The sequence below is a fragment of the Scatophagus argus genome, chromosome 23 (genome assembly GCF_020382885.2).
Source record: "Scatophagus argus isolate fScaArg1 chromosome 23, fScaArg1.pri, whole genome shotgun sequence".
In the NCBI taxonomy this organism is placed as follows: Eukaryota; Metazoa; Chordata; class Actinopteri; family Scatophagidae; genus Scatophagus; species Scatophagus argus.
This window is the reverse complement of record NC_058515.1, coordinates 2,075,190-2,102,303: the sequence shown is the minus strand read 5'-3', so window position 1 is coordinate 2,102,303 and position 27,114 is coordinate 2,075,190. Positions and strand designations below refer to the sequence as shown.

Here is a 27,114-nt window from a genome sequence, read left to right as displayed (position 1 = left end):
TGGACAAGAAAGCATATTGTATGAGAAGAGTGTCTGTCTGTGTGGGTACGTATGTTTGCGTGAGATTTCAATCTGGTGTCTGTTTACATACTACAGTGATAGCGTTGGGCTTGGCACCGTTTTGCAGCAGTATGTTAATGATGTGTGTGTTTCCTTGCTGGGCTGCCTGGTGAAGGGGCGTGTATCCATTCTGGGAAGGAAAGAACACAGTAGATAAAAGTGAAAAAGTAAAATTAAAAGCATTAAATGAATTGATTATTTAGTGTTTAATTTGATTTTAATAGATCCTTAACATTCAGACAACTGATAACTGTGATGCTGGTCACTGATAAACAGCAGTGTATTGTTGACAAAAATATAGATTTTTCATTATAACAATAACATTTTTCTAAAGTTGTTTCTCTAACACATGAAGCAACTTCAATTAAAATAAAAAATATTTTCTTATAATTAGAAATGTTTCTCATTTTAGTGAGACTTTCCAAATAGAGCAGTTCTAGCACATTCTCTTTAATTTGGCCTTTAATAGGGGGACACCCCACACTCCACCATGAGCAAACACTTGGCCACAGTTATGAGGACAAACTCGCCAAGTACTCAAAATGGTACTGCGTAATAATGAGAACGCTCCTTATCCAAACAAAATAATTTGATTTTAAAATAATGTTGAGATGAAATTGCGACATGAAAACATGTAATAAGTGGTACATGTAGGGCCTCACAAACGTTTACTTTAGTTTCAGTACCTTGGTATTGGCATTGACACTGGCTCCATTCTGAATCAGGAAGTTGACCATCTTGGCATTACCATAGTGACATGCTACAATCAGCGGAGTATAACCCAACTGCGAAACAACAACAAATCTGTTACAGTTCTCGAACAAAAAATACTAATGTTAAAATGATGATTTCAGCAGAATGGGAGATGGTTTTGAATAAATATGCATTAAGATTAGCAGGAAAAGGTAGGATTGTTCATACTTTGGTCTGCTGGTCAAGGTTGGCTCCGTTTTTGGCTAGTATCTTGGCAACAGCCACTTTATCCTCCTGGGCTGCCAGATGGAGGGCAGTCAGACCACTCTGCATGAGGAACACACTGAACAGTTACTATATTCACAGTAGCAAAAATCAGATCATAATCTGTCCATTCTTTCTTTTCAAATTGCCTCATTTAGCTAATTTGATATAATGAAGAAGATAGATTAGTCACTAAAAACATCATGGTTTGTTAATGTTTAATTACCTGATTAATTCTGTGATTTAAGTTATTTAGATGGTAGCAAGTACAAAGAGTGAGAGTATAGTCTGCCCCTTAGGCTCTATGATTTTTCCAATGATTGAAAAGTATTCAAAAATAGCATGGCTTTACTTAACCGTAGCAAGGATAAAAACTACTACTACTCAAATCCAACCCAGGTTCGTACATTACCTTAGTTTGGACGTTGATCTGGGCTCCCTTGCTTATAAGCAGGGCAGCCATGTCTGCGTGACCCTCCTGGGAGGCCAGATGGAGGGGAGTGACACTCTGCTTGGTCAGAATGTTTGTCTCGGCTCCATACTGCAGCAGCACTGTAGCAATTTCTGTTTGGTTCTTCTTAGCCGCAATGTGGAGAGGAGTGTAGCCATTCTGATTCATGGGGACAGAGGAGACACACTGGTGTTACTACTGAGTGGTGACAGAGACTGTTTGTCGTTAACTTTCCAGATAAAAACCTCATATACCATTTTTCTTTTCTTTAAGAACTAACATGAACAGACCTGTTTATCCAACATTGTTTTAAAATAATCTTATAAGCACCAAATGGTTTTTTTTTATGCTGAATAAGATGAGTGTGTTTTCCAGCATGTAGTAGGACACACACACACAAATTACTATGTGTAGTATCACAGGATAAAACTTATTTTTATTGTCAACAAAAGCCACAATGAGGAAAGCCAAACCAACTTTAAATGGATCCTACTAACAGGTATTGTGGTTGTACACAAGGTCTGATATATTTTATTCATTCATTCAGTCACTGAGCCCCATTGTCTTTCAAAAATGATTAAAAACACATTTTGTCACTGTCCTGCTGCACCAAAATACTATTTTCTCCGGTTTGAGTAAAGACTATAGTGGTCAGCTGTTTAAAGAAATTACTGTGAGTAAATTACTCCTCATAACATCTTATATTAGATAATTAACTTTCCACTCAGCACTCCCACTATACCCAGCACAGCAGGACAGCTTTTTACTGTGGACTCTCACTTTAGCCATCGTGTGGGGGGACGCTCCTTTGTCCAAAAGTAGGAGCGCCACCTTCTGGTTATCATAATGTGCTGCAACATGAAGCGGGGTGAGGCCATTCTGTAAGAGATGTACAGTGAGTGGATTAAACGGCAGTACACGCTGAGTTAATAAGAGGTGTTACAGGGGATAAGACTGCAGGTTTGGATCAATAAGAGTTATGTTAAATAGCAAAAGCTGTAGGGCTCACTGACTTGGTGACGAACATATTCAAAGAAAAAAAGGAATCTCAGTGTTATCTGTTATCTGTGTCATGTTTTTTGGAATAATCATAGTTAGTAATCATAGTTAATCCAAATGAAGGAATGGCTGATTTTTTCTCTTATAGTCAACTTAACCTCAGAATAACAGCAACACACTGTAGATTTAAAAACGTCACACCCAGGGAAAGGGCTCCTCAAAAATATTACATAAAAATAAATAAATAAATAAAATAAAAATAAATAAATAAATTTGGGATAATCACCTTCCCAGCAGAATCAGGTGGAGCACCACGCTGTAGCAGGAGTTTGGCTACATCTAGGCTTCCATACTTGGCAGCCACATGCAGGGGAGTAAAACCTTTCTGTGGAGAGAAACAACCTGGACGTTATATTCAGAAGTGCATTTGAAGACAGAAAATTTACAATATTTAGAAGTTAGCTAACGTCAGACCTTATCAATAACGGCAACAACGGCCAAGACCTTTCACTACATAAATATTTGTATCATATAAATACTGTAAGACACAAGCAAGCCATTTTTCAGACCAAATTGAGACATTTCAATGTGCAATTCATTAAAAAATAAATATAACTGAGTTTATTTTCCCACACAAAATAGCAATGGTACTAAAATATTTATTGCATTACAAGTTGTATTAAAAACCATGGACAGATGCTGCCCTTGACATTTTGTTTTGAAACTTAGATTCACACATATCCATACGCATCATCACTGTGTTCATCATGAAAACCTGCTTATAGTCTCATAATTTGTCTTCATTAACTTGTAATTGAAAACAATCAAGTCCCAGCTTTGCTGGTACAACACATTGATGCAATTCTACTTAACCTTACACCACAAGCACTAATTAGAGTCTTTTAACCTTCACATTACAACCAGCAGAGGGAGCATTATTTCAACTATTTGGAATACAGAACTATACTGGAGTTGACAGAAACCTCACGACCAGTGTGTTTATGACCCAGCCCTGCCCATTGAGAGATTCTTTGTTTGTCAAACCCTGGATTATATTTGATGCAGGAAGTGATTGGACAGAGAATAAAATAAAAGAAGGAAAGAAGACAATGGAAGAGAAAAACACAACTCTAAGCAAATACTCATAATGACGACCATTATGAACATGCCACGGTGTACAGAGGGTGTCAAACTTGCATGACGACAACCTTCCCTAATTTTCTTTCCATAGCGACAGCCACATCCTTCCTCCTCAGAAAGGACAGTGTGTCTCAAGAGTGTGAGAGAGGAAAAGCCACTGAACCTTGACAAATACAGAGTGCTTTACCCCACCCCTACTAGTGTCTGAATGAACTGAGACTAATCTATCCTAGTCTGGATTCATAATGAACATTTTGACTGTGCAGTGTCCTTTGGTAAACACAGTGATTATAATAAATCACTTGCTTGCATTCAGGCTTCATGCACAACAACAACAACAACAACAACAATAGAGGAAAGCGGCAGCTTTATAGCCACATCAATCATTCAACAAAAGTGGGTCAAACAGCCCTGCACATACAGTAATAGTGTGACCTCTTTATCTGAGGCTACAGGAAGGGGCACGATGGGATCATCACTTAAACAACAGTTGCACTTACAGTTCTGCAGTTATTTCATCTGTCTGTTTGGCTCCAACCTGCTAATCTGTTAAAATTTTTCAGTGGATTTGTGCATTAGTTGTATTTTTAACAGACTGGATTTTTCTGTTGTTTTTATAATATACATATCACATCATTTTTCCTACTCATATCTGCAGTATTTGTTACTGCTTCAGTAACCAGATGTTTCCAGAGCAATATTTGCCATCTCATCTGCCCCAGAAAAACGTGGCGCAAAAATTAATGTTTTTGGCAGATGCTGACGTTAAATGGCCCCTATGTGTGGAAAGTAAAACTGTTCAGTAGGCTAACAAGTTTAACTAAAGGCTAATAATCAGCTACTTCTTCATGTGTTCTCAAAAGTCCTCAATTTGAGTTCAAAATTGATTTTTTGGTCAAAGCAAGACTATGCAAAACCAGAAAGAGGAAATAATACATTCTGCAGATTACGAAAAGCATGACTTCATGAACGATAAAACAGCCTCGTTTATCATGAAGACTGGAGACGGAGAGGAAAACGGGACTAGTATACCTTTAGAAGTGTTGGTATTCAAAGACCCACCTTGGTAGCTAGGGAGTGTGAAGCTCCGGCCTCTAGCAGGACCGAGGCTGTCTCCACCTGCCCCTCCCTGGCAGAGATGTGAAGGGGGGTGTAGCCATTGGTTGTGGCAGCATCAGGATGGGCCATGTGCTGCAGCAGCAGCTGTACAATCTCTGTTTTTCCCAGACGGGATGCAATGTGAAGGGGAGTCTGATCCTCCTGAAGATGACCCATTGGAAAAAGAAAAAGAAAAACTTATTATTATGATTATTTTAAGGTAGCTTATCCTGCATGGTGACAGAATGCTACAGTAGAAAGTGCTAACTGGTATATCAGTAAAGACGACAGCAGGCTCACCCGTGCATTGGCGTCCACTATTGCTCCATTCCTCAGCAGACATCTGACCACCTCCACCTGTCCTGCCCTGGCTGCCATGTGTAATGCTGTTTCTCCACGCTGTACATATAACATACAGCAGCATATGGATCAGCAGAGTCAACACGCACGTAATTAACCGAAATACGAAAGCCCTCCCCAGAATCTGACACTATAAGGCTGTTTTCACATTCACTGCTCAAATTGTACATTTTCTCTGTGCTCACTGAAAATCTGACTTTAATTCAGCATACACGAGTGTGATGTGGAAGTTCGAAACTGCCAGTACACATTCACTGAGAATGGACTTTCCAGTGAAGTAGGAGACATCTTATGCCCCAGAGTTAAACTTGTGAAATGAAAACGAATGTGCATATTCACATATTTTGGGATTTTTAAGGAGGTAGAAGGAAAACTTTTTATCCTTTTAAAGAATTTTTATGTGCTAATTCCACCTTTTTTTTATTGTTTCAAGCAGGGAACATGTCTTATCCCCTTTTAGGAGCAGATCTAGCGGATTTATTTTAGCACTTTTCTCACAGAAAAATAACTATATTACAAGAAGATGCGTTATTGCCCACTCCGTCACTCCCCTCGTTTTGATTGGCTTGTTTCTCATTACTCACAATATTGCTGACATCGGGTGAGGCTCCGTTCTGCAGAAGCAGCAGAACGATGTTCAGGTGACCCATGAATGCTGCTACGTGAATAGGGGTCAAACCGGACTGGATACAGGAAGGTAAGTGAAAGAGGAATAAGATGAAATGTCAGTCAAGTCAACATAGATCTGTTACTCAAGAAGATCTCATGTGGAAAATTCTAGCATTGTCTGACTAATCAATAGTTACTTATTACATTTTTTAGATGTTAATTTACAAATTTATAGGTTTTTTCACTCTTCTATTTATTTTTTGCATTAAAAGGATTTTATCTACTACTTTCCAAGTCTGTATCTTGTTAAGATCTACAGTTATCGTATTATTGCCTTAAGTATTGTGCATTGATAAAACATCTTGATGCATTATGTCATTATGAACAGGCTCTACAATAGCTGATTTCTCCTTTAATTCTATTGAAACAACAATCTTTCTTAAGAACCTAACTGGACAAAAGCACAGATTCCTAATTTTCAAACTAGAAAAACACGTCAGCTAACACAAAAATACTGTCAAACTTATGCTTGTAGTATAAAGCAACACATTCTTCTACTTAGTGAAAAGTCCAAAGTTGAACTCATTTGTGATAATATTCAGTCTTGCCCAATTCAATGCATCCAGGTGTTTTGCTGCTGCAGCCTTATTTGGTCTAATAGCTTATGGTGGCTAATGCTGCTGACCTTAGCTTACATTAAATAGAAACTGTGGTGGTAAACCAAAGTTCTGAGTCAGTTTGCTAAAGGGATGCAAATCTTACTTTTATCAACTCATAACATTTATCAATATCCCCTAAATGTGACTTGTGGCCACAGTGGCTGCTGTTCAGCAAGAGAAACATAGCAATCAGTATAAGTTCATCTGCTAATCTTAGCTTTGGGCAAGTTCAGCAGTAAGTTTTGGAAGCTTATTGACAAAAAGGCAAGTATTAAATACTATATATAATATAATAATATAATACTATATAATACAGTACATATTTGTTTGCTTTCATGTTAATTTAATTTATTGTTCTTAGAATTCATGTCAATTTTTGGCAAAAGTTAACACTGTTAAACCTAAACTAATCCTTAAACTCCTGCTATCTGGAACTTCTTTTGGTATGACTGTCAGTTGCCATGTGACAGATGGTAGGTTCAAAGAAGCATTTGTGCTGATTTCTACTACACTCAGGTGTGTGACCAACCTCTGTAATGGCCTGGATCGAGGCTCCATATTTGACCAGCAGCTCCATCACTTTCACTCGGTTCTTCTTACAGGCTATGTGCAGTGGAGTGAAGCCATTCTGTTGGGAAAACCATCACATACAAAGTAAAGAGTGAAGCTAAACAATATTTAACATGACTAAATATTCACCTTAGTCATCTGATCCCTCTGAATCTATATGTATAGCTTGACTAAATTATCCTTTTGACTTGTATCTTATGACTGGTCGAATTCCCACAGAAGAATTACTAAAGTTACATAGTATCTTTGTACCATACCAGTGCCCTGGCATTGGGGTTGGCCCTTTTGTCCAGCAGCAGTTTGGTGACTCTGTAGTGACCGCAGTGAGCTGCCACGTGTAACGCTGTTAGGAAGTCCAAAGTGACATCATCAACAGGAGCCTTGTACTGCAGAAGGTGTTTGACACACTCAACATGGTCGCCTTGTGCCGCCATGTGAAGAGGAGACAGCCCATTCTAAAATGTGAAAGAGAGAAAGTTTAGTTTAACGGAGATGCTGATTGACTATTTGGCTAGTACTATACTACTCTGCTGCTTAGATCATCGTCTTGGGTATACATGAAACCATGACTACTGAGAAAATCTTCTGATAAAAGAAAAATCAGTTTAAGAGTGCAAGAGTACCCCTTTTTCATATGAGCATCAAACACCTAATTAGCAATTAGCTGATAACATTTAGCAGCTAAAAAGTCATATATTTTTGTCAAGGTTTGGTGGAACAAAACAGAGACTGAGACAAACAAGTCTTCAAATGAATGCTAACATTGTAAAGGGGCTGCTTGTTAACATGTTAAATGTGTCAGTCAGGTCCTGTAGTTACTGTAGCTTTTAACAGTTTTTATTTCAATGATCAAATGAGAATATTGATAAAATATTGTGATACAGTGGGTATTTAACATTAGCCTTGTGGCACACCTTGGTTCTGGCCAGTAAGGGTGCTCCTCTCTCCAGCAGCAGCTCCACAGATGTACCATGCCCACTTCGAGCAGCACAGTGAAGAGGAGTCAGACCATCCTACAGAACAAATAACAATGATTTCACTTTTCTGAGATTATTGCTCACATACAGAAGTCTTTTTCTTTTTAACAAGTCAATCTGGTTAGTTGAGGTCTATGGACAGTCGTTTTATTCAAAATGAAATAAATAGATATGGCAATCAAATAAACCCAAAAAATAAATAAAGACAATGTGCCCTGAAAAAAATTAATGTGGCTAGTTTAGTTTTTTAGTTTGTTTAGTTATCAAGCTCCTCTACTGTGGAACCATCTTACGGTTTTGGTCCAGGAGGCAGACACCCTCTCTACACTTAAGAGTAGACTTAAAATTTTCCTCTTTGATAAAGCTTATGGTTAGGGCTGGCCTTAACTATAAGGCCTAACTACTCTCTCTCTCAACCCAACTGGTCAAGGCTGAAAGATGGCTGCCCATCTTGAGCCGGGGTCTGCCCTGAGGTTTCTGCCTTCTAAAAGGCAGTTTTTCCTCGCCACTGTCGCTAAGTGCTTGCTCAAGGGGGAATGTTGGGTTCTCTGTATTACAGTTTAATTAAAGAGTTTGGTCTAGACCTGCTCTAATTGGAAAGTATCATGAGATTTTTGTTGTGAATTGGCGCTATATAAATAAACTGAACTGAAAACTGAATTGAAATAAAAGTACCATGAAATAACTAAATGTAATCTTACCAAGAACATCATTTTGAAGTAAATGAATGTGTTTATTAATTCATTGGGTTTATTTCATAGTTATATTTATTTCATTTCATTTTGAAAAGAAAACCACTCTCTGTAGAGGTCACTGGGTTAACCTTAAAAAGACCTCCTCGTGTGCCTTAATATAGCCAGGTTATGTTCTAAACGTTGCCAGTGACCAGACCAAACAGGATGTTCATATTGTTACAGTCAAATATGGTTAATGATGTGAATGTCCTGCTAAGATCAACACCAGATAGAGGTTAGGATGTCCATCCAGTGTGATACTGAATTTAACCCACTGACCCACTGAGGTGCAGCTGAGCTCAACAGCATTAAGCTCATAAACACATCTGTTGTCTCTAGTGGAGATAATAATAATGAGCTGTTATTTTTTTTTGCTAGCTCAGCTTCATGCCGACACATGTAACAGACGGTATGTTTTGCCTCGGCATAACACAAAAAAAAGTGTGAAAAGTTCACACAGATATGAAGTATTTATTGTACTTAACTCAAATCACATCTCATGATTTTTTCCTAAACTTACTGAAGTAGTTTATTCGCCTAAACCTGACCAAACTGCAACCATTACCTGAAGTGTTTCTCAAGAAGCTTTATTTTGAAAGTGTAATCAGACATTGCATATGCATTATTGTTGACTAGACCACCAAATGAGTGTGTACTTCTCAGGGCTAAGACATCTAGGCAAAATGGGACCCTGTCGTGGTTGACCAGTAGGTCTGTTACACGCTGGTGTGAGACCGGGTAGTTTTAATAGAGGAAACAATTGACCTAAGGGTGTTCAGTTAGTACAAATGTGGAGAAATGGATTTGGTTTAGTAAAAAGGAAAGAAGAGATGTGTATTAAGCTGTTATTTTGAGACACATTCCCTTTTAATCAGAATGTTTAGTCTGTACCTTGTGAAGAAGATACCATCACCATAGCTGTGTTGTTCTCATTATACTCACCCTTGTTTTAGCATCAATTTGAGAGCCTCGGTCCAGTAACAGGCCAACCATGTTAGTGTTACCACGCTTGGATGCCACATGTAGAGGAGTAATCCCATTCTGCAGGAAGGTACAAAAATTACTTTTCTAACTTGGATTTTGTTTTAGTCCCATCAAAATATTACACAAATACAAATACGCACAATACACAATATAATACACAAAGTATTGATTAAAACTGATATACTGATATTGATATTGAAATGTAACCCACACAGTGAAAATACTGTATGCAGAGAAGAAATTTAAAAATATGAATCATAAATAGACTAAAGCAACAACTGACAGTTCAAAAGCAAAACTCTTCTTATGCCAAATAAAACCCCCTTTACCATACAAGTTGAAAAGTAAAATACTTAGTAAAGGGGGGGGGCTGGAACCTACCCCAGCTGACTACGGGTGAGAGGCGGGGTACACCCTGGACTAGTTGCCAGTCAATCACAAGGCTGACACACACAAAGACAGATAACCACACACCTAGGGGCAATGTAGAGTAGCCAATTAACCTAATGTGCCTGTTCTTGGGATTGTGGGAGGAAGCCGGAGTACCCGGAAAAAACCCACGCAGGCACAGGGAGAACATGCAAACTCCTCCCAGAAACTCCATAGAACCTGGAACCCTCTTGCTATGAGGCGACAGTGCTAACCACTGCACCACCATGCCGCCCCCAACTCAAACATATGAAACACATTAAATCTACATGCCATATGCTATACACGAATGTTAATTTGTGCTTTTCAACTCTACTCACTACTTTGTTGCTGTGTCACATATATATCTGCTTCAACATATATCTTTTCAACATATGCAATTTGTCTCTGCAACCTTGCCACATAATCAATCCCATGAGTATGTTTTTCTGAAGTCCTGCTGTGTCAGTGATTTTTGTGTTTTGTTGTTTTTTTTCCCAGGGTGCAAGGTGAGGAAAGAGATATTTTTATCCACACTACTCAAACTGCTTAAAATAGAACATCTGAACTGGTTTTTATTGATGAAAGGGACAAAACACAACAAATGAAAGGCCAGAAATTAAAGTAAGCAATGTTTACTGCTTCACTAATGTGACAACATATGTGGTGCATTAAGAAAGGAAAAAAATAAAATACAAAAAGAATAACATAAGACATAAAACATAAAAAACATGCAACACACGATTTGCTGAAGTCAATGCATCCATGCACAGTTTTGAGACAAAAAAAATGAAACTAAACCAAAACTAATCTACACTAAACTTTGTGTAAAAATGTGATGTGGGTTGTGGTTACATGGATGTAGCATGAGTAAAAACTGTTGTGCAGTCTGTGATAGCTGGATTGATTAAACCAGAAGTGTATTTGTTCCATCAGATGTCTGAAATCATGGCTGTCTTCCTGTGTAGTGTGTGGTGTATTTAGGCAACTACTGGAGTTAGGGTTAAGGCCAGGCAACTTTAAAAGTTAATGGCACTAAGGTTGGAGAAAGACAGGGACAACAGCCATAGTTAACTGATGAATAGTGAGAGAACTAGCCCTTCTGTCTCCTGCTCCAAGGTCAAACATATGGAATCCTACCCTTGCTGTGAAGTCAACTGCTGCCCCTCTGTTCAGCAGAAGTGTGGCCACATTGACGTTGCCATAGTGGGCAGCGATATGTAGGGGGGTGAATCCACTCTGGAGGAAAGAGACAGACACACAGAGAGGGGCAGAGAGGTCAGACATGAGCCTTTACTTCATGTCCTTGAACTTTCATTCTTGTCTCTTGATCTTTAGTCTTCCCAGCATGCAGCAATTGGATCAAGCATCACAAAACTAAACTGAAAGCAAAGAAAATTGAAAAAGTCACTGGAAAGAAAAAAAAATATTTGAAAATATTCAAGTCAGAATGTGTAGCATCCATACACGCAACTCAAAAACAAAACCAAACAAAACATACTCAGACATGTCAAATCCATGCAGGTTAGCAACCACAGAAACAAAAGTAGAGGAAGAGCTTTCCTCAGCTTCTAAAAATATTTTTTGAGAAAAAAAAAAATTTGAAAAGGAAAAAAAAAATTATAACAAACAGATGTACAGTACACACAGACTGTCATCAAGAATCACATATAGACAGACAGCTACCCAAACAACACCAAATTATATTAAAATCACAAAGTGTCACTTAATGAAGAGAGTTTATTTCTGATCAACACCAAAGTGCACTATGTTAACTGTACATCATAGAAGTAGTAGAGTTAGCAATGAGAAATATATGCGAAAAGTTAGAGACTGCAGAGCAGGTTGGAGTAGTTGTGAAATTCTTGCCTTACCTTGCCATTCTGTAAGTGTGGTCCGATTTTATGTGAAAAAGTTGTTTACAAAAGTGTGAAGAATACAGTGACTAACGTGATGGTTTAAAAACTTTACACAGTCAAAAGCTTAGAATGGTGCAAATTAAGGTAATATGAATGCAACATGCTATAGAATGTCAAGTTTTTAGCCATGCAGGTCTTATTTTTAAAGCTTTCAGATTTTCCCATACCATTATTGACTTGCATTGTTTGCTACAGTTTAAAAAATAAAAGTTATATACTTGTAATTTGGATATTTTTGATAAAGAAAGCATGCATTTGAAATATTTGATCAGGAAGCAGTTAGTATGGATGACCAGCACTTTCAATACTACAATAAAATAATTTCATCAATTTAAATTTCCCATTTGCGTGTACATTAAATATGTCAAAAAGAAAAGATTTTACTTATCACTTTTAAAAATGCATTAAATGAAAAATAAAAATAAAAATTCTAGTGACAAATAATCCTGAGCAAAACAAAGCAAAATACCGCCATAAATTGAAGATTTTACTAGCAATTTGCTAGCAATTATGTACTTTCAAACATGAAAATAAAAATAGCATTTTTATCACTTTAACATAATATAATTTTCATTTTCATTTCATCATACACCATGGGCACACAGATGGAAAATTAAATTTCAACTGGAGTAAATAATTTTGTTTTTATTTTGGCAGCCCTGGACTTCCATACTTCATCATGTATGAAATCATGTGGTGTAATATTTACATTTATTTAACCAATATTTGAACTAGGTAGTTCATAGTGCATCTCTGTAAATCATGCAAAGCAACATAAACAGACAAACTTACAAGACAGACTAATAACAGTATACATTTATGACTGCTCCTAAAATGCATTAGTAAAGTATGCATCAAATCAAAACCTTGCGGTAGAAAAATGTATTGACTTAAAATCAATCAATAAAACATACATCTCAATAATGATGCAAAAGGGGCTGGTGACAAAAGTAATATAACCTGGAAAAAAATGAGAATGAAATACATACAGAGTACGAATAAACAAAATCTAAAGACAAAAACTGAAGATAGGCAGAAGGTATGCAGTGCCTGAGCACAGGACATAAAGCAGCAGCTTGGCCATTAACGTCAACTGCGTCTCTTATCATACCAAACCAAAATAAACTGTGGGAAAAGTAACCAAATTATTTATTTACACATGCACGTTTTATTTATACCATGCAGTGCTATGGAAATAAAAACAAATAAATGGTGGAGGGAAAGAAAAGAGAAATAATAAAGGGATGGGACTGCATAGTGAACCTGTGGAGAATTAAAGGAGCGTGTGTATACCTCAGTAGTCCTATTGACCATCATCTGAAGCAGGGGGAATGAAGAAGTGAAAGATCAGTTCAGTTCAGCTTGTTTAACACATTACTGCGTTGTAGACGGATGCAAAGCAGCTCAGAAGCAGCTGTGCAGTCAGACAGTAAGCTGAGCAGCCATGTGGCTGTGGTGGGTCACTTCCCTTTCATGTGGTAACCCAGAGCAGTGATGTGAAGTTCACACAGAGGTGAGGCACATCAAAGCCGAAGGTCTCGTGGAGATGCAATTAGTGATTGTTTTCATTGTTGAGCAATCAGTTTGTTTGTTTGTTCATGGGTTTAACTGTTTGGTCTAGAATTTTAAAGAATGCTGAAAAAATGTTCATTGCAACTTATCAATCCAGAGAAGCTGGAACAAACAAATATTCAACATTTTTGCTCGATAAAAGAATTAAACACTTGTAAAAAATGTTGATTAATCTTTACGTGCATCAGCTTGGCAGCCGAGGTTGGAGAAACGTGGTGTGGTGGAGTGATAATGTCCCCACCCCCTCATTCGCCAGCTGATGTGCCCTTGAGCAAGGCACTTAACCCCCAATATATGCTCCCCGGGCGCTTCTTCTTCCGTGTGTTTCTATGCATGTTGCGTGTTGCATGTGTGTGTGTTTCAATCAGTGATGGGTTAAATGCAGAGAAGTCATTTCCCAGCTTGGGATTAATAAAGTCACTTAAATTAAAAAAATTCAAAAATGAATGTTAGGAAACTTTGAATAGACAAATGGGCGTAACTAACATTACTGAGTGAGCTTGCTGACCCTATAACTCTTCTGTACTTGAACATTTTAGCATGTCATGGGTAAACATTCGAACAGTTCTATTACCAGTACAGCAAAACCTTGTGTCTCTTTAAAGGATAATTCTGCTTTACTGCAACCTGGTTACTGGTTACAGTAACATTGTACTCGCAGTGACACAGTTTAGCTAGGATAACAAACACAAGCAGTGAGATCATCAGACAGGTTGTAAATATGCAGCAGTTTAACTAGATTATCTAAAAACAAAGTGCACCATATCCTCTAAAATGCAGTAGTACATCAAGTCAGAAGGGAATAAGGAGGTTTATTTTGATTTGTTTTTAACAATGGCTTTGCACTCTATAAGAGCTACATTTTTTATAAGAATCTTTGTTTAGTGAACGGAGATGTAAGCAGAACATTTCAGGCAGCTGTCACTGGACTGCTTTTTCCAAGGTATTTTAATAAAACTGTACCCGTGTGACAGCAATATGTGCTTTATGCGTACATGTGTTTGAATATGACTGTACATGCTGCCGTTTATAGTCGTTTTCCTCTGGGCCTTTCTTATTACTCATACAGTATTGAACATGGCTGCATTGCAACAGCTGAACCACACATTATACTAAACGTATGCTTAAACACTGGGCTACCATCGTCAATAAAACAAAACTTAATTGGTGCCTTGTTGAAACGTACTATAACTACGTTAAGACTGATAAACTAGGATATAGTGCAGTAAATCATCTTCACTCTAGCCATGTCACTTTAAGTCACTATTTGGTATAGAGCAGGCATGTCAAACTGGTCCACAGGAGGGCCGGTGTGAACCTGATGGATGCAGGTTTTCTTTCCAACCAAGTAGCAGCACACCAGACTTGACTCATTTAATCAACTGATCTCCGTCTTCAGACAGTTGATTGGTCAAATGGTGTGCTCTTGGTTGGTTGGCACAAAAACCTGCAGCCACACCGGCCCTCCTGTGGACCAGTTTGACACGCCTGGTATAGAGGAAGAGTCACAACTAAAAATTTGATAACTGTGCATTCCCACTGGTACTGGATTGACACTTTAAACTCTGCAATCCCTTGTCAGTGGTCAAAAAGCAATATTGAATATAACCTCCAACCACCCATTGGTTGCATGCAGCCTTAAATATCACCACCATACAACTTGCAGACACACTCCGTGCAGTGGACAGTGCTCCAATTCGACACCATTGCAGCGAGGGGGGGGGAAAGAGGGAGAGACCCAATTAGTGGCAGGACCAGGAGACAGTGAGAGAGAGAGAGGAAGAGAAAGAAGAGGAAGAAGAGAGACGCATAGACAGACAGATGGAAACACACACTATGCACAGGAATTCAGCTTCTTGGGAAAAGTACATTGCAAAAAAAAAAGTGCTCTTCTGTCACACGCTTAATCATATTATGAGTGACCTTATTTACACTTGCTGTAATTGGTATCTAGATATTTCACCAAGGTAAGGAAAATCTTCACTGAAACAAAAGTGTGATACAATAACATCCAGTTTTCCAGACCACATCCACAGCTGACAGAACTTGCCAGAGTCAGATAGTAGGGCAGGAGTGAAATTCTTCAGCTTCTTCACTGCCAAACCGGAAGTGTTTGTTTGGTCATATTATAGTTCAAGCAGTGCAGCTTGAGCTGACTGACTGAACTAGCTTCCAACCTTTGCTCCACTTGCAAGAAACTGAATAGAGAGTAACACAAGAATGAATTTTCCTCCCTGTCTTGCCCAGTGTTGTTGCCTTCCCACAATCCATATGTGTGCTTTTTCTGATGAACTTTTTTCAAAAAATATTTTCTTTTGGTGTCAATTGAAACAGCTACAAATGACCTACATAAGAATCATTCATATGAACATTTTCTTAGCTGCCAACTCTATGGTGTTGGTTAAACTTGAGAAAATATTGTGGTCATGATTAAAAGAAATCAAAGTTGAGTACTACATGTTTTCATGAATTTGATTCCAATTCATATAATTTTGTTGACTTTAATTCAAATATTTCTATTAATTGCAATGCAACCTGGTCTTTTTTTGAAAATAACTGTTGCGATCATTATTCATGATGGAGAGTATACACATCTGTAAGTGATCTCATCCCACAACCATCATAATCATAGATAAAACTGTTTTACCACACATTACCTGTGTGTATAAAAACACAGACCTTGGATAGGTAGGAATGTCAGTGCTATGTGCTAAGAGGTCATCACTGTGGGTAGAAACCTCATCACTTAGAGTATTAACATCATCACCACAGGCACTAATGTCATCATTACAAATACAGCTCAGCCCTGTAGAAAAAGTCGCACAATTGGCCTATAACATCATCTTCCATGTAACTGTTTGTTGCCAGCTTTCCACCTACTCATCCACTTTCCACAATGAGCAAAAACTAAGACCTTGTGATTATTTTGAAGATAGAATACAATGAGAATGGCATGATTATTATATTAGATTATCAGGAAAACTTATCCAGATACACATCATATTTTAATAGCAGAGGTAAACAAGGTCAAGGTCATGTGTGAACCCCACGTGTTGGTTTTCTAAAAACCAATGTCATATAAGCTACACTGGTTTTGAACACTTTACCTTCTGTATTCCATTCCTCATATATCACCAGATATTCAAGCTTAGTTACTTAGCTAAATCCACTGCAGTCTCATCTAACCCAGAGACTTCATTCCTCATTCCACAGTATGGACACACTGGCACAAAAGCATAGCTCCACACTGCTTCCACACATGCCAACCATTCAAATACAAACAGCACCATCAGCATACCTTCGACTGAACATCAGCATTGTGGTCGTTCTGGAGGAGCAGGGCAGCCGACTTGGTGTCATCCTTGCGGGCAGCGATGTGCAAAGCAGGCAGGCGAACCTTGCCTTTAGTATCATTCTCCAGTAAGATGGAGACCACCTGGTTGTGGCCCTGTTGGAGGGCGATGGCCAGAGGGGTGAATCCATCCTGGATAGACAGGGATGAGAAGGCAGAGGTTGTTCTCAGCAAATCTTTAATGTGGGAACATCCAGCAAGGTGTTTATCTAATATTTAATATGACATACCTATAAAATATATCTATTGTCTAATTTCTAGATGATTGCTCAGTTCTAAATAGTCTATATACTGTGTACTCCCACATGGTTTTCAGAGGCTCCGTGTTGACTTCTCCGCATTATAAGTAATATATTGCACCAACCATTTCTTTTTTTGTTAGTCAGCTGTTTAAATCCTCTGTGTAACTTGCTGTACTCAGTATCACGTCATAATGCCCAAGAAACAGAAAAATCACAGTCAGAAAAATCCATCCCAGGCAAGTACTTCGGTTAGCAAGGCTGTACAAGTCACTATTAACAGCCAGGGAGCTGAGCTAGCCAAAGTTTCCAAGTTTCAATGCAGGGTTGTCTCTACTCAAGCGTTTTCATCCACCTTTCAAAATAAACACCACGAAAATAAACACCACGACACTGAATGTGGGCGGCACGGTGGTGCGGTGGTTAGCACTGACTCACAGCAAGAGGGTTCCAGGTTCAAATCCTGGTTGGGGCCCTTCTGCATGGAGTTTCTGTGTGGTTCTTTTATTTCATATGATTAATTACTCAGTGAAAGCAAAGTGAACCCTTGTTCAAAGCTCATGTTTGTCCTCTCTCGAAAAACATAGGGATGACACTAATGTTTCATATGCTTTTTCAGAGTTGCCAACATGCCAAACTTTTTCATTTCCTTACACTTGCTTTCTGACCCATAATCCATCTGTGGACATTGTAGTCACTGTATGGACAAACGTGGACTGATCTGCATATATGCAATTTTACTATCTATTGATAGATAGATAGATATACATACATATATATACACACATACATACATAACTACATAAAATGACAGAAAACATGGGATGGGATTTATGACCTACACTGAGGCTAGCCACTAGGGTCAGTGGCCTCAACGAATACATAAAATAAATAAATAAGCCATATATTTTTGCATAGACATCATGACTCCCAGATGGTCAGATGATGTGTCCCAGTCACTTTGGTGGTCTCATAACATTTCTGCTAATTCCATTAGCATGTTGACATTTTTAATGCAGAGTGCAACGGCCCAATATCTCCTGAATAGGTTGCCAGGAAATTTGGCACAGACTTTCACGTCTCTCAAATGGTGAACTGTTGGTGAACCCTTGAATTTTGATGTAGCATTTCCATCAAGGTTCGTATCTACTTTGTATTCAGTGCTTATTAATTAAATATTAGCCAGGTACGCAGGATGTCTTATGTATGATATAGTAGAGTTTGTCTTCTTAAATACACACCTCTGTTGCAGTGCTCTGGTTACCACCGTTCTCAAGCAGGTATCGCACCACATCCAGGTGATTCTCCTGGGCAGCCATGTACAGAGGAGTGAATCCATTCTGCAGCACACAGGCAAATACAAAAGGTTACCAATAAACTGCAATAAAATAATAAACTACAGTCCATGTAAAAAACTTTTGTATTTACTCAACAAAACACCAACCAACTCTCTCGTGATATTAGTGACAAAAGGGGTTGTCAAATTGTCAATTGTCAAAGACTTTTAAGGGGAATATAGAATTAAATAATTCAGCAGCAGAGTGCAGAAACTCACCTGAGACTGTGCGTTGATGTCAGCTCCTCGTTTGACCAAAATCTTAACTACCTCAGCCTGACCAGCTAGGGAGGATATGTGAAGTGCTGTGTTTCCTTTCTGGGATAACAGAAAACATACAAGGACAGTGAGAAGAAGCATTACACTCTAAAAATAATGATGGCAAGTACAAGTTACCACATTTTATTTAGGACATCAGCTCATTAGAAGATAGTATCTTTGAATACAGTTGATGTCCTGCAAAAATGAACAGCTCTTAGTATTTGCGGGTTCCAGTCTAAATTCTTTATTATTTTAGCAAAGTCTACTGAATTGCAGATCGGTTTGTACCCATTAAGTTCCATATAGTTTGAAGGATCTCTGATCTCATTTGGTAGTAGATGCGGTTAACAAATTTACATCCTGACACTGTGATTACTACAGGGAAATAGCCTGTCTCTAATACTTCTGTGTGCAAAATAGTATTGGGAGCAATGATACTCAGCTTACTCATGTATGCACTCAGTTACAGTTAAGTTAAGTGCTTACATAATAACTTATAAATATGGTAAACTGAGATGGTGGTTTGGTTCCCTTGACGATACCCTAGGTGGCTACAATACTGCAAACACATGCAAGGAAGACCATTAGCTAGTATACAGGGATGTAAACAATGTGGTGCTACTAAACATTATGTATATTACAATGCTGAGTTTTATCACACTTTTAACAAGTGAGCAGTTAAAATAAAATTCTGTAATCAGAATCAGAATTCCTTTATTTATCCCCGAGGGTAAATTCTTCTTTCTTACAGACATTGCAATTTTCCCAACCAAGAAAAGTGAAAACATAAGAAAAATAGCATAAAATAATAAAAACAAAAGAAAACAATAAAGAAAGTCAGGAGCATCTGTAACAGGCTGCACACGTGTTGACACAAGCGCACATGTGACACTTTATTTGTGCAATGACATAACCTGTCATAAATATGAAGGAATCTCTGTGACTGTTCTCATTAAGTTTCATTCAGTTAATCAACCCTCATTAAAAGTGGCTCACCATGCTCATCATGCTCATGAGAGGTTTCAGTTCAGTCTTATAACATCAGCACCTAAAACTCTTTGGGTTTACTTTAATTTACAATACTTACTGTAGCTACATTAAATCTATATTGATAGATCTGCTATATAACTGAAGAGGAGAGTACGCAGTTGCAATTCTCAGTGACCTTGACATCAATAAATAGCTAACATGATCCCATTAACTGAAATTGAAATATCAAAGCCTCAGTAACTTCGGCTTGTCACTCCTCACAGGAGTAAAATGTACACAGCAACACAGCAGCTGAACGTTGGCCATATGGATGATGGTGAGATAGTGATGGATGGCAAATGAAAGGAAAAAACGGGTCACCTCTCAAAAGGCTTCTTTGGTTCTAAGACTGATGAGGAGGTATAACCTCTAGTGAGGATGTCACTGCTGGTCTGACGTGTATTGTCTGCGACAATACACATATTCCATTGAGCAATTTCACCTAAATAAACATTTCTTTAAGTAGCTATTAGGGACGCAGAATATCTTTAAATTGGCAAACATCATATGTTTTATGCATGAAACAACTCAGACGGGATCAGAAAATAATGCCATCCTCTCTTCGAACTATTTACTATGGTAATTTCGCACAATTCAGAACTGTCCTTTGGTTTTAAAAAGATGTAATTATTAATGAATATTTGTTATATTATTATGTGTAGGCCTGTGATAAAGGTCACTGATGTAACAAAGGAATTTAGAACGTGGCATCAGCTGTATCACACAGATAGTTTAATTTATTTGGTTAATTAATACTTCAGCTGATCAAATATGTCACTGCTTTATGTTTTACTTTTGACTATTTATTAATTTTTGTTCAGGATTCAGGATATCTTTAACTAAAGATGAATGTAGGCTGTCAGTCAGAAACGTGATCTCTGACTTTTTGATAGACTCAAATCATGCATGATGATGATGATGATGATGATGATGATGATGATGATGATTCTGTTTTAACACAAATTGCTAAATAATTACAGAACAGATATTTAGTGTGTCGTATATGACATCCTCTGATAAGTGTCACACTGTCAACACCACACAACAGTTTACTACTATTAAAACTGATAGATTACTGTAACATGTAACAAAACAAGTGTTGTCGTAAGGTGTGGTTCCATCAAAGGCCTTAAATGAATAACTGTTTGTTAATAGAAGTTATTTGTGACAAATGAACAATTGGTAGTTAGTTATATAGATACTACTAACATCAAATAAAAGTGAACAACAGTGTTCAAACCAATAAAACCTGATTTTTCCAAATTTGACAAAAATGTTGTTTATTAATACACTGAAAATGACTGTGTAGTATGTATGTATGTATGTATGTCTTTTCAGAAACTGAAGTTCACTCAGTAGGAAGATGAGATAACTCACCTTTGTGGCTGAATCCACTGCTGCACCTCTGTCCAGCAGCTCCTGGACCAGATCTACATGGCCTTCCTTGGCTGCAAGATGCAGTGCATTAAGACCATTCTGGGGAAAAAATGAGAAGGGAGGACAGGTCAACCCAAACATTCAACCACCCAGCATCAACAAAGAATAAAGACAAATCCAAATGAATAGAGAAGGGATTACCTCTTCCAGGTAACTGAACTGCCCTTCTCCCTGTGCTTCAATATTTTGAATGTGAGCAGCTGTACTTCACTATTACATGTGCTGGGACAGACTGAAATATCAAAGTTAGCTATCAAAGTTGTCTTAGATGTTGCACCACGTGCTGTCGCGGAGCGGAGCCAGTCCTGGGTATGAAGATATAAATAGTTGTGTGTGTGTGTGTGTGTGTGTGTGCAGGTCAAGCAAACATCCTCTTTTTCATTCTAACATGTTGCGTTTTCGCTCAAATATCACTGACGCTGATTGGTGATGGCTGAGAAAATACAAACACAGGAGGGATTACAGTTCCAAAATATCACAAGAAGCAGAGACCGGTAATAACAAAGAATACAGAAGCTTGTCATTTCATTGATGATTTGGTATATTTCAAATGGTAATAATACTGACAAAAACTTCTCCCTAACTTCGCACACATGGTAGGTCAGAGTGGTGTTTGAAGTTTCAAGCTATAAATCACTCATGAGCACTATTAATAATCTGTATTGGTCCTATGAGTGTCATGTGCTGCTTGGTGAGGTGGAACACCAAATAAGAGAGCATGCTTGAAAACTGACAGATTGCCACACAAATGTTAGCATTCAACCTTATTACATCCCAAGGGAGTATCTGCATGTTATTGTGCTTAATGTGTACATCCCTCCCTCGGCTGACGCAGCAGCCGTCTGTGAGCTGCTCCACGATGTGGACCAGTGACCAGGATGCAGACACAGCACCCACAGTCCCTCCTGCTCATCAGCGGAGACTACAATCAAGCCTCTCTATCTTGCTTGGACGCTCTGATCACCGTCTCGTTCACCTGCTCCCTGAATACACAGGGTGAGAAGAGCGTCTTCACAGAAGAAGTCTGTGAAAGTGAGGACTGATGAGGCCAGTGAGAGACTGACAGACTGTTTCCAAACCACAGACTGGGAGACACTTTACAGCTCTCATGGTGACGACATCAATGGTCCGACCGAATTGTATCACAGACCACATCAACTTCGGTGTAAAGAACACTTAGTCAACCCAGAGGGTACAGTGTTTCTCCAACAACAAATCCCGGCTGACCCCTGAGCTTAAAGCCCTGCTGAACCAGAAGAAGAGGCCTTTCATTGCAGAGTGGAGTTCAGTGTGAACTTAAGTACTCAATCAGGTGGGCCAAGAACAGCTACAAGAGGAGGTGCGGCTGGAGCAGAACAACACAGGAGATGTGTGGAGGGGACAGGAAACAGAGGGACAGCTGAAGGCGACCAGCGCTGGGCATAAACCTGATTTTCAACAGATTTACCATCACCATTACCTGTGGCAGCCATGGTCTAGAGGTTTGAGAAGTGGCTTGTGACTGACTGGAGGGTTGCTGGTTCGAATCCACCCTGGACTGGAAATGTGGTGACAATATAACTGACTCTTTTAGCTTGCCCAGACCTTGAAATGCTGTTTGATATGCTGCCTACTGTCTGCTCTGCGTACCAATGCCATGGCCACTACTGCTAGAGGCTACACATGCCGCACTGTACAACACCCTTTGGCCATCATTGTGCTCTGAAAGCATCCTTTTACCTTCAGTGGGTTGTGCCCTGGGCTGAACAGTCTTTTTAATGGTTTTCTCAGGTTTGTAGGCACTTGCTGGAACAGAAGTGACATGTGTCGATCTTGAAAGTAATGGTTTCTCCATTCAGAATTTCTTCAGTCCATGGCTTTGTAGTTTGTGTGGCCACTTCTACTAAGAATGCATAGTTCTGTTCACTGTCTGGCAGTCCTTGAGTGACTGAATGTACTGTTTGTCTGCATTCCACATCTCTAGCCGGACAGTCTTTCCATGCATGTTTGCGTCCTTTGCCACATCTTCCACACTCTTTTTCACTGTGGGTCTCTGGCTTTTGATTTCTGTTTGTCTTGTATTCCTGAGTGTCGAAACTTTTCTCATGTGTTTTAAATGGTGTCCATGTTCAGCTTGTTATCTCCTCCCCCTGCATTGCCGTGCAGGATAGTCTGTCGTGTTCTGACAGTCTCACTTTGTCTCACTTTGCGTATAGTCTGAAGCACACGATGCAGTATATAGCCCCATGGTCTGCTAACTTATGCACTGCTGTGATGAATGCTTCTGCACTCACTCACAGAGCTGTGCTTTTTATCTTCATTTATTGATGGCAACAAGAATATCTTCAGCAGCGTCCCCAATTGCATTATAGGAGTGAATTCACCTGATATTCCTCGTCCTTTTCTGCTAGTCCTGATGCAATCAGGAACCTTTCAAGTCCCCTGATCCATCTTGCCCATTCTGCTGTATTCGAGAAGCCGAACACTTCTGCCATTTCAGGTTGTCACCTGTTGTTTTGTGACCGTAGAAACTTTTATGTCGCACCGTTGTCTCTCTGCAGCCTCGGGCCATCTGACTGGCTTCTCCCTGCCTTCTACCTTGCTGTTCCCTTCAGCTCTATAGAGCATTTTAGCATCTTTCATCTGATTGTTTGGGGGTATGCAAACTTCTCTCTCAGTATCATTTTCAGCAGCAGCTATTTTAAGTAGAAAACTCAGATAAATCCACTGTAGACTAACAGACAAACTAGCTGAATGACAAAATAGCTAAAGAACCAAATGTTATCCTCAGGACTTTGTTGAGAGAGGAGGAGACCAAAAGAGAGTTAAAAAAAGAGAAAATATTCGACATTACATTCATCAGGAGGACACAAACACAACAAGAATGAAAGCTGATGTTGCTGACGTGTTGTGGTGGGGGTTTTTTAAATTGTGTGACTGTGAGCGGGGGTTGTAAGTGATGTCACGTTATCTGTCTCCTACCTGATTGCAGGTGCTGATGTCTACTCCACCTTTCAGATATTCCAACACTTTGTCGATGTTCCCTGCTCTCGCTGCTCGCAGGAAACTGGTGTTACTGTCCGACTGGAAGAGACACAGAAGAAATACATTTTCAAAAACTACCTACACAATGACCAAACCACATTTTCATTTAGTAGCTGATTGTCAAATGGTAACCAAGTAATTTGGCCTTTATGGCTGAATGATTCACATTTTTTCTCAAAGCAATCCCTATGAAATTGCTTTTACATGATAAAAAAACCACTGTAAAAAGCCATTAACCTAGTGCTGGGCACTATGTCAGTGCTTTTCAAGCAACACGTGAAATATGCAAAAAATAAATAAATAAAAACAACAAATGTAAATAACAAGTTTTAGTTTTCTAGAAAGGAAAAAATGGCTTCTTGGTCTGAATCTCAAAATAAATTATCTACATACACATTCTTTCCCTTAGTGTGCAGTAATGTGTATGTCTCTGCTTTGGGAAGGACATGTCCCCTGTCTGTTTTTGGACGCTGGAAACAGACCAGGACTTTAAGGAGGCAGAATAATTCAGCATTTTCCTCTTGCTGCCTTCACTAAAGCTACATCCTTTTTTTCAGAGCTCCCAGCTCTCTGCTCCTCCTGTGGAAAAATACTGTCTCATGCTTATTTTTACTGCATTCAAACTGTGCTACTCCTTCCACAGCAAGGTCAGAGGTCAGATATTGTAGCTTTTTTTCAGTATTGACAGTTATTAGTGTATTCTGTCTTTCATCACAGTCTGTCTCAACTTCAGTCACCTGCAGCGTCATACTGCTGATAAAGAACACAGGGATCAGACAAAAGGATTCAGCACTGATGTCCTCTTCACACACATACAGATAGTCATGGTCTAATGTTTCTGGCTGCTGCAGAGAACAGCACTGCATCACTCACACCCACGGCTGCTGGAGATCGCCATGATCACCTCAAAGGACCACACTGATGTTTCTCCATGTTTCAGTGTGCTAACTATACATAAATTAAGTTTCAGACACTTTCAAGCATGTTTGAGATAGATGTAGCAGTTGTATACCACATTTTGATATCTGTCCTTGTTAGGGCTTTCAAGAATTCTCCTATGTCTCAGTCTCATGAGCTCCTTGTTGTCTGTTCAAAATACCTAAAATCTATCTGATAAATAGCACTTCATTAGCATGGGTAATAATCTAATCTAATCTCTAATCTAATCTAGACTAATCTGGAGTGGAGCCCAGGGGCAACAATGAGCTAGGGGGCCATACTGACCAACTGTTTGTAGTAATTTTCTTAAACACAGTTTCATTGGGTAATGTACACATGTAAAAAGAGACAGTATATAATAATGCGGGATACACCTTAAAACCCTTTAATATCAGCTGATTGTGTTTTTCTATTCATTTATACACAATAAATGGGGCATCTGGGGCCTGAGGCTAACCTTGCTGCATGGAATGCTGAGAAATAAGTCTGATATCAATCTTCTTATAAGCCTCAGGATATGACATTAAATGAGAACATTTTCCAAAATGTCAGAGTGCTTTAATGAAGTGATCACATTGAAGGGTCGGATCCCTTGAACTGAAACAAAACAAGCCAGAGCTCAAAGGGTCTTGACCCACATTATAATTTGATACGGGTCAATTCTCAGGATATGCCACTGCTGTACTGCTCAGTACTGACACACACCAACTCTTCATAAAAGAAGCAAGCTGAACACCTCCACATGTGGCACGAGACACCTACTCTGCTCTTGATAAAGTAATCGAGAGCCTGTATTTACAATGGGTGACAATTTCTCCACATTACATGACGTGTTGCAGCTGATTTGTACAAAAACCTCAGATGAGCCAGTACACGGTTGATTCAGATGAACATCTGGTCACATGAACAGCTGGAAGCCAAGAATACGGGACTTTGTAATCTCAAAGTATCTCACAATAACTGAACAATGCACACGTTTCCGATACAATCGCTCAAAATACTATGCATGGCAGCAAGCTTTATTTTGAAAGTCTTACTTGATGTTCACTAACTTGTTATTGCTAACTTTACAAAACTGATGCTATAGGGGTAAGTGGTAGTTTGAAGCCTGGGGACACTGACCAAGCTGCTATATTTGAACAGCTGGTGAGAACTTGTTCATCTTTCAAACAGCTCTTTATCCGTTTTGCTGTTCTTTGGTCTGTCCATAGGCCACTGGTACATTCATTCATTCAGGTTCATTTGTAAAATCTGGTATCATGGAAAAACAAAAAAACAGTCTCATTCACAATTAAACAGAAAATACCTTGCATCAGTTCTGAAAAAGACTCATTCATATAGCCTCATAGATGTTTGTACAGGGGAGACATTGTTTTTGCATGACACAAAGCAGCCATTAACACAGCCAAGTGTGTGCGTGTGTGTGTGTGTGTGTGTGTGTGTGTGTGTGTGTGTGTGTGTGTGATAATATATGCATATCCCTCCCAGAGTTGGTGAGTCACATAATGCAAGGCCTTGCCCTAATCATCGTTCTGTGACTGGTGGGTTTCTATAGTGATACTCAAACCAACAGGACTCTAAGACAAATGGGGTTTTTCCAGTGGAAAACATTTTAACATTGGAGGTAAAGGGAGAACTGTGGCAGACATCTTCCTACAGAAATAGTTTGACAGATATAAGGAGCTTTGTCACTGTCTTTGATGGGGAAATGTTTTGAATGTGCAGTGCCTTTAAAGGCCTACAGTTACATGACCTTGACATGTTTCAGGCGAGTCACCAATAAACAGGAACAGAAATGTAATAGAAAAAAAACAAAAGTATATCAGGAACCTACGTCAAGCTTGAAGGTCAGAGCGTTTCTGTTTCTTTCATTACTGTTAAACTGAGTTAGGTAGTTCAGTGAAATTAAAGAAAATATCCCCAATAACAATGACCGCATCATGTCTTTCTAAAATCGTATCGTGTTTCGTTTCTATAACAATCTGTTTCTTCCTTTGTTT

General features: G+C 38.9%; 1 protein-coding gene across 27 annotated transcripts in view; it reads right to left on the bottom strand.

Moving 5' to 3' along the window:
* ank2b (ankyrin 2b, neuronal) overlaps positions 1 to 27,114 on the bottom strand; it is a 157,841-nt gene that overhangs the window by 46,395 nt on the left and 84,332 nt on the right. For 17 of the 27 annotated variants that reach the window (XM_046380268.1, XM_046380270.1, XM_046380264.1 and 14 more), the window contains exons 2-22: positions 24,113 to 24,214; positions 21,092 to 21,190; positions 18,644 to 18,742; positions 18,330 to 18,428; positions 16,796 to 16,981; positions 13,219 to 13,242; positions 11,881 to 11,889; positions 11,147 to 11,245; positions 9,557 to 9,655; positions 7,818 to 7,916; positions 7,161 to 7,358; positions 6,863 to 6,961; positions 5,650 to 5,748; positions 5,006 to 5,104; positions 4,670 to 4,867; positions 2,754 to 2,852; positions 2,249 to 2,347; positions 1,430 to 1,627; positions 982 to 1,080; positions 747 to 845; positions 92 to 190 (exon numbers count right to left, since the gene is read on the bottom strand). In XM_046380268.1, the coding sequence (XP_046236224.1) occupies positions 92 to 190; positions 747 to 845; positions 982 to 1,080; positions 1,430 to 1,627; positions 2,249 to 2,347; positions 2,754 to 2,852; positions 4,670 to 4,867; positions 5,006 to 5,104; positions 5,650 to 5,748; positions 6,863 to 6,961; positions 7,161 to 7,358; positions 7,818 to 7,916; positions 9,557 to 9,655; positions 11,147 to 11,245; positions 11,881 to 11,889; positions 13,219 to 13,242; positions 16,796 to 16,981; positions 18,330 to 18,428; positions 18,644 to 18,742; positions 21,092 to 21,190; positions 24,113 to 24,214 (2,301 nt within the window). The remainder of the gene's footprint in view (positions 1 to 91; positions 191 to 746; positions 846 to 981; positions 1,081 to 1,429; positions 1,628 to 2,248; positions 2,348 to 2,753; positions 2,853 to 4,669; positions 4,868 to 5,005; positions 5,105 to 5,649; positions 5,749 to 6,862; positions 6,962 to 7,160; positions 7,359 to 7,817; positions 7,917 to 9,556; positions 9,656 to 11,146; positions 11,246 to 11,880; positions 11,890 to 13,218; positions 13,243 to 16,795; positions 16,982 to 18,329; positions 18,429 to 18,643; positions 18,743 to 21,091; positions 21,191 to 24,112; positions 24,215 to 27,114) is intronic. The other 10 variants (XM_046380262.1, XM_046380271.1, XM_046380272.1 and 7 more) reach the window with 2 other exon arrangements.